This window comes from Lycium ferocissimum, chromosome 4 (assembly GCF_029784015.1).
Source record: "Lycium ferocissimum isolate CSIRO_LF1 chromosome 4, AGI_CSIRO_Lferr_CH_V1, whole genome shotgun sequence".
Classification (NCBI taxonomy): Eukaryota; Viridiplantae; Streptophyta; class Magnoliopsida; order Solanales; family Solanaceae; genus Lycium; species Lycium ferocissimum.
In genome coordinates this window covers 71,095,277-71,103,559 of record NC_081345.1, presented here as the reverse complement: position 1 = coordinate 71,103,559, position 8,283 = coordinate 71,095,277, and the positions used below count along the sequence as shown (strand labels likewise).

Below are 8,283 nucleotides of genomic sequence, written 5' to 3'. Positions count from 1 at the left end.
CGAAAAATACCATTCATGTCGAATACTCCGAATATTATGAACTCCTTTCCATGTTTGTTGAGCCCATTTTCTTACATCATTCCTTGTGGAATCTCATCACGTACGGAAAAAGCTCCCCTATAAGGCATCTCTGTAAAATATCTTTTTCACAAGGACAAGATGAAAACTGTCAAAGATTTTACCAGCTCTGTGGAGGACAGTTGGCTCCGCAATGCCCATCCTTCTTATTGACAGCTTCTTTATGGCTTCTTCTCCCTCAAAGACTTATGATGTATCTCTATACTGGGCCGAGTGGTTCATTAAAGACCCTTGTATTAACGAAGCTTTCAATGCGATCAACCGACCCCCCAACCACCCCTCATTGGCCTTGTTCAACGGGATAATAATGACGATTCTTGTATGACCATTTGTAATAACAAACGAAAACCGACCAAACTTGTTGAACTTCAAAGGGCAAAAGATGTTGGTAGAGACATCCTTGCCCTTCCCGTATGTCTGAACATCTTACCCCTAATTTTGATGCTTCTTCCATCCTTCCGCATAACCACCGGAAGTGCCCCCTTACTCAATATCATCCTCCTTAAGTGAAGTCTTGCACTTTCCACCCACTCAAACCAAGTTTCACTGGAAGACTTGGTTTCCGTTAGGTCATAAGACTTCCCCACTAATCTAAAATAAATACGATTTTCCATGATGAAAAAAAGGCTTTCAAAAAATTATAATGGATGAAGATTCAGGTAAACCACCAGAAAGGGATTCTAAGGCCCAGAAGGGACCCTAGATAGAAATCTTGGGATTAGTGCCTGGGATCTTGGGATAGATTTATTAATTTAGGTCAGTTAAAACGAATTACTAAATGATAAACAAGCCGAGCATGTTATATTTTCATGAGCTAAACGTATCAAAATAACATTTAGCATGGTGTACAATTTGAATTAGTAGTACTCTACAGTCTATACACAATTTCACCATTTTAATTTGATCCTACTCGAATCATTGTAGATCCTCAACCTTTTTACCTCTACTCGTTCTAAGTTATACTCTGAATCCGTTTTATTTGAATCTTACTCTATAATTGAGTTTGTTCTGATATATCTATTTTGTTTCTGCTCTATTTATTTTATATCTCTTATTTGCAAAATGAAAGGAGAATTTCGATCATGTTTCTCCTGTTACAATTTTATCAATTGCCTTCGGCTTCATATTATTTTATTGTTATTTGTAGCTAGTTTAGTATTATAAAATTACGAATATGTTTCAAGTTATTTAAATTTTATTTTACTGATTTTAAATAAGAAAATTAGGTTTATTTTGTTGATTTCTATTTTCTTTTGCTTCGTTCTTTATAGTTATGAAAGAAGAATAAAAAAACTAGCCTCAAGCAAGTTAAAGGGTGTAGCAGTGACTACAAAACTTAAGAGACTGGGCAGAAAGGCCGTAAGTGCACATGGTAGGGTACAAATATTAATCCAACGAGAACTTCTAAATGCTAAAAAGGGAAAAAGTTCCATGTGAATTGCACTTTGTACATAGGTTAGTCGATCCGAAGGGTGGGAACAAGCTCGACATATAGTGGGTTGGGTTGAATTTGCTAAACCGGAACATGGTGGTCGATGCAACATTAGCAAGTCCATAGAAGTCGCTGAGGCCTCAAGAAGAGTTATTTTTTTGAGTGGCGTGCGGCCGAGGCATTAGCGATGGTGTGTTGTCCGCTCTCAATCGCACTCATAAATACATCACGTCTCCAAAATAAACACAGAATTCATTCCCTCTTGTTAAAGACAATAGAAGCTTGATTTCCCCTTTTTACTAAACTTAGCTCACGTTGCCTCATAATTTAATAACACGAAACTATCTTCTCTCCTAAGCTTGATAACAACCCTATGATGATGAATTTACGGAAAATGCTTAAATATGCCATCAAACTATATAGCTTATTTATGACACTCATCAATAGTTTGGCTCATTTATGCCATCGAACTATCGAAAATGACTCATTTATGTCACTTATCAATAGTTTAATGATGCATTTATCTTATCGTTGTTACTAAAAATGACTCATCCATCCATGTCATTTTCATTAACGCCGATTTTATAATACCAGATATGCCAAGAGGTCTACGTCGTTTAATTAAATCAGCCTAATTTTAAATCCCAAATTAATAAAAAAATCCGACCCATACACCCGACCAACCCACAACCAACTAGTTCGAGGCCACGTGTCATATCTGGTATTGTAAAACCGGCGTTAATGAAAATGGCTGGATGAGTCATTTTGGTAATCTTTATAAATAAACGGAAATGGCCAAACTATTGATGAGTGGCATAAATGAGTCATTTCCGATAGTTCGATGGCATAAATGAGCCATTTCCGATAATTCGGTGGCATATTTGAGCCTGTTCCGATGAATTTATCTAGTGAGGCTCAATCAATAGCTAGTGCTACTTTCTATTAACGTTTTCAAGCTAGCACCTATTTCAACATGTCATCTTGCTTTTGAGGAGGAGGAGAAGGAGAAGTAGGATTACCTCAGTTTGAGATACGTACTGCTTTCCTAGCCTGTTTGATGTTAGCGGTATAACTCCCTGAACAGTAACTTTGTTATGTGATAGACAATGAGAAACATTAAGGGAGCTTTATTATGCTAAGAAAAGCTTATAATCCACCATTACCTCTCTGCTGCATATTCAGATTTTGCACATTGGTCACAAACAGGCTTCAATACTACGATGGCTTTGAGAGATCCTCAGAAAAAATCTTTCCGCTATATCTGTAAATCAATTACCTTTTCATATTCCACATTTTCTGAGTTACATTCATGTTCTAAATTCCCTAGTAATGAGCTTAATGATTGAGAGAGATTTTCATAGCAGACATTTTGATCTGCACAACCCAAACAGAATTCATGTGCCAGAAGGAAAATTTACATCATTGACATTTTTCACAAGTCAATATATAGCGAATTATTGAATATCTGTCCAACAATCTACTAAAGAGACAGTAAGCCTACTGGCACGTATAGAAGTGTGTTTTATGTGTGAGAAGAAGACAGTTCTTTATTCTTTTGTCTCAGCTGCTTGCTGAAACAGCACCACTATAAGAGTCACAAGGGAAGCGTAGAGAGAATTGGGAATCTTCTGAACCACCTTTCCAACATGAGGGACTCCCTCTGTTGACCTCTTCGTTAGCAGAGCGATAGTTGGTGCTGCTGCCAAGGCAATAAGTAGTCCCTGACTCACGATAATAAAAGTATCCTTCGTTAATTTCCTAATAAACTTGACAAACTCTTCGCGGTCCAGTTCTCCGTCAATATTGATATCACACTCCTGTGCATGAAAAAAAAAATGAAACAGTGCGTAAAAGGAAATAACTGTGCAAAGCCACAACTGAAAAAGCAGGCAGACATAGGACGAGAATAAACACATTTTTTTGAAGTAGGAAGATAAGGGGAAGGTGAATCGAAGAAAGTAATTTCCCCTGACTGGATTCCTAAAGAAAAACAAGAAAATAATTTGTCATATAACTTCAAATACCACTTCAAGACTGTATATTTTCGCTGGGTGAGAAATTTTTTAAGGATCCAGATGAATTCATTTTACTCCCACTTTCTTTTGAAAAAAACCAAACCAGAAACAGAAATCTTCGTCCTTACCCTCTTTCCAAACAAAGTGGAAGGAAGCAGAAAAAGAAGTAAAGTTCCCAAAAGGATATACATGAGCAAGCAGACCATATTCGCTTCGTAATAAATGATAGAACTCAGAACTGAAGTTAGAATACTAGGCAATGTGTACTGTTGTGCTGAATACTCAGGGTCCCAAAAATTCCGTTATTTTTACAAGCATTTGGTATAATTTAGGTATCAATAAAAGAAAAAATGAATTATCAGTAAAAACATTTGGTGATTTCTTCGCATTTGCCTAAGTCTTGATGATGACAAGATGACATGAGCTTACACCATTTGAGAAGACAGGAGGGCTCTAATGAAAGGTTGACAAAATTTAACCAAGGATTGATCAGGGTTTGACCACGTTCGACCAAGACATTGACTAGCATTCGGACTTCTCAAAACATTATTCCCATGACAAAATCACTTGTGGGTCATACGGACACCCTACTTAAACCACACAGCTTGCCCAGTTATTTAGGAGCTTCTTTATTTTGTTTTTGTGCTTAACCCATTAGCCTAGCCTAGCCTACAAATAGTAAGTCATTTAGCTTATAATTTAGTTTATGATGTTTCGATGAAGAATTCTCTTGTGAAAGAACACTTTGTGGGAATGACCTTAACTCTTCATCTGAACCTCATTTGAATACCTCTAGGTAAGCTTTTCTTGTATCAGTTCAATCCTCTTCTTACTTAGATGAATTCTCGTAGCTGAATTGCCATTAGTTGGTTCAAGATACATTTTACTTGTGTTGCCTAATTGTTTCTTCCATTCGAGTCTATCTTTTCTTTCTTCTAAATCTATTTTAGGTTGGGTTAATAATAGTGGTAAGGATTCAAGCTATCCATTGCTTGTATTGTACACCCTAGTTAGTTGGTTCAATTCCTCCCTTTTTCGTGCTGGTAGGAGGTAGTAGGTATCCAATAATATATCGAAGTGCACACAAGCTGGGCTGTACACCACAATTATAGTAAAGAGTTAACTTTAAAGTACAATACCCAGCTCTCATCAACCTAGGAGTTAAATGAATTCTTGGTGTTTTTTTTTTTTTTTTTTTCAAATTTACATTTGAAATCTAACAAAGCTAAAATATGCTTTAGGAGTAATTTCATGGATGCTCACTAAATTTGCTTTTTGGATAACCGTGATGTACGGGCCAGCTTGCTCGCACCTCAATTAATTTGATGGGGTACCGTATACCTTCAACCAACACAGATACCGGTAACTCTTGTCCACCAATACTGGACAGAAGAGAAAAAGTCACATAGTGTTTTTTTCTCTGTCGGAATTGAACCTAAGATCTCATGGTTCTCAATCCCCTTTATTGACCACTAGGCCACACCCTTGGGTGTTAGGCCTCTAAAACTTTTAGTTTATTCCACCAAAGTCACTAAACTATTTTTTGTAATGAAAAAGTTATTAACTTTGCTTAAATATCACACAAAATCTCCAAAGATTTTCTTCTTTTTAACTAAAAAGTCACCTAACATTGCCTAAGTATCATAGAAAATATCTCATTTACTTCCTCCTAGTGACTACATACTAAGACAGTTGAATGATCTTTTTGGATTTTTTGTAACAAAAAAGTTACTCAGCTAGTCAACTTTACCTAAGTATCACGAAAGTGACTAAATTATTTTTGGCTATTAAAGTAGTTTAGTGCACCAAAAATAGTTTAGTGACTTTCGTGATACTTAGGTAAAGTTGAGTAACTTTTTGGTTACGAAAAATAGTTTAGTGACTTCTTCCTTAAGAAAAATAGTTTAGTAACTTTGGTGCAAAAAGTAAAAATTGAGTGACCTTAAAATTGAGTGACCTTCCATAAAATTAACTTAATGATTTATAAAGGCTCAAAGTAAGTACAATTTGTCTCCGAAGGATATTGAGTGAATCATTTTTAGAACTGATATCCATTACCCTAACAAGTGCTTCAAATGAAAATAGTCTGATTAGAATGGTTAAGGCGCAGTCATAATCATTCAATCAGCAATATGACAAATCACAATTAGAACATGAGCTAACTGAACTGCACAAGAAGAAGAATAGTCAATCTACAAATTGATCAGCTAAGTGCAACCTACCTTCATCAGGGCTCTAACTTCATCTTTTGTAGGAGGATCAAAATGAGGACCCGGCAAACGTTTATTGATATCACTGAAGAAAAACAAAAGTGATAAGACCTTCCCTAAGGGTAGCACCTTCCAAGTAATAAACAATGACAAACCAGTATAATGTTCTGTAAAGCATAAGTGAATCAATTAAGTAGAGGAACTGAACAATCTTACTTGAAGACAAGTAGTACAGCAATATAAAGGTCTTCAAACTTCAGATTTTCTCTTCCTGAATCAAGTTTGACACGGTCAAATACCTTGTCTGTTATTTTTTGTATTTGTGTCTCTCTCCACTGTTTACCTGCATCAGGTAAATATGTTGTTTTATATTTGTTATGTAAGCTCCCTGCCATTATGACCAGGCTAATTGCAGAAAAAGTGCTGAAATAGGTCTATTTGATGGCGCAGATGAGAAAATGGATAGTTATGGTGTAATTTATTTATCTTCATTCATCACATTAACCTCGAATTTTTGGTGTAAGGTTAAACAAGTCTTAGAACAGCAAACTCACAACAGAAATAACTATACGAGAAAGCCAAGTTCTCCAACTTCTTATAAAACATGGCTTGACAGTTGTATATATAACCTAGTTATCCTTAATGCAATGAATTTTTGGTCAAACGTACTATGTGTTATTAGATAGTTATCAGAGAAAATGGTATTAAGTGTTGTGAACCAGCCTCATTAAATCACATTTACGTGGAAACTTGATGTGAAAGCGCGGACTTCTTTAGCTATCAGCCCAAAAGAACAGCGTCCAACTGATTGATTGATTCGATTGAAGTACGAACATAAGACCAAAATAAGCTACATTTGCTTCACAATTTATAAGAGACAGATCATGTTAACAAACAAAAGTGGTAGGAAACCAGTCTGCATGATGTTTTCTGTGAAAAAGACAACAAGAAACAATTAAGTAAACTTTACTTTTGACAGGAAGTGCATGAGTGCTAATTACAAAAGATAAGTAATTGAATAACACTCCAAAGAAAACGAAAAGGAGAACAACATGATCACATTCGTTAATGTATACTTGAATAGGAGCAAAGATAGTGATAGTTCGAAAATATCTAGATTAATATCATAAAGTACCATAAAGTTCTATAATGCTTGAGGACAGGACATCTTTGATTTCTAATGTGCTTTAACATAACATATAAGCAACAATAATTACTACGCCTCAACTCCAAGAAACTTATCAAGAAGATTCATAGTCAGAGATCCATAAGAGTCAAAAATGAGAAATCACATAGGAAAATACCACAACTGCTATTGTATCCCAGAGCCATTTACATATCTTTCTCAATGTTCACACTGTTACGATAATTTATGTAACCAATAAACTAATGAACTTAACACATATACCCCGATAATATAAAGAAATTTCAACACTATCTGTCACTCAAAGATATCTACCGGTAACTCTTATAAAAGGGGGGACTATATAATCTTGAAAAGGCAAGTTACCTGCTACAATAGGTAAAGGTGACCATATAATGTAAAAATTCTTTACAATGTTGGTGTATATAAGTAAAACTCTAAAATAACAAAGATATTAAGTTCTACTCACCCATGGTCTAAAATAGTTACACAATCAAGTATCTCCATGATAATCATTAATTGTAAACAGTGTAAGAATCTTTATAGCACAGTGTAAATCCAATGATAAATATGACTTTCCTATTTAAAGTAAGAAGAAGTCAACTCTTTCCAATCGCACAGAAAATATAAGTAGAAAATCATGTTTTAAATTCTGCAATAATCAAATAACTATAAAATCTAGATTAGCTGCTTTATTGAGAAATCAACTTCCGTGGACTTAAACAAGCAGAAAAATGAGAAATCTTGAACCAAGAAAACCTGTTTCTTGATGTTTTAGCAGGTTAAAATATTGGGTCAGTAAACAAAGTACACTTTCCAATACAACAAATATTAGTCTTTGAAAATACAAGCTTCAATTATTTAGACAAGAAAATTTTGATGAAATTCCCATGTAGCAACAGTTAAAAGAGAGTAACAAGCGAATCAAGAAATGGATCCAAACAAAGCATGAATATACACAAGTGTATTCAAGAGAAATGAACGGATTAGATGGAAGGTGATGATACCTTGAAATTTTTGAAGGATTTGGCCCATGGTTTGAAGTGCGGAGCGGAGAAGAATAGGTGTGTGGGAGAGGAAGAGAATGAATATTTGGTCAACCCGCACAGGATATACATACTCCAGATCCGTATCACGTGACATCCTTTATTAGTGATCCTATTCCTAGGTGCCACGTGGACAATGTGGTTTGTATTTTGGAATCACATAAGTAATTGAGTAATCATTTATTTTAGCCAGAATAGTCTATTTTTGTCATCTCGATATTTATACTTACGAGTTTGTCAATTAAACTCTTCTACCCTTTAAAACTAAACATTATAAGTCCCTTTGACTATTGACCGATCCTATGTGGCAATTTAATGGTTGAGTTGGAACAATGCATGAACTGCATGCATATAAAGA

General features: G+C 35.2%; 1 protein-coding gene across 1 annotated transcript; it reads right to left on the bottom strand.

Moving 5' to 3' along the window:
* Window positions 1–2,862: 2,862 nt before the first annotated feature.
* Window positions 2,863–8,030, bottom strand: LOC132053633 (uncharacterized). The gene is made up of 4 exons (XM_059445726.1): window positions 7,887–8,030; window positions 5,952–6,078; window positions 5,748–5,820; window positions 2,863–3,327 (listed from the first exon to the last, which is right to left on the bottom strand). The coding sequence occupies exons 1-4, from the start codon at window positions 8,020–8,022 to the stop codon at window positions 3,058–3,060; spliced, it is 606 nt and encodes a 201-aa protein (XP_059301709.1). The 5' UTR covers window positions 8,023–8,030; the 3' UTR covers window positions 2,863–3,057.
* Between the last annotated feature and the right edge of the window lie 253 nt (window positions 8,031–8,283).

What these genes read in the sequence shown, in the direction of transcription:
- LOC132053633 (XM_059445726.1), bottom strand. Translation starts at nt 8,022, where the DNA reads ATGTCACGTGATACGGATCTGGAGTATGTATATCCTGTGCGGGTTGAC. An exon ending in AATCCTTCAAAAATTTCAAG is followed by an intron (nt 6,079 to 7,886) that starts GTATCATCACCT and finishes TACCTGATGCAG; the next exon opens with GTAAACAGTGGAGAGAGACA. An exon ending in AAGTTAGAGCCCTGATGAAG is followed by an intron (nt 3,328 to 5,747) that starts GTAGGTTGCACT and finishes TTTCATGCACAG; the next exon opens with GAGTGTGATATCAATATTGA.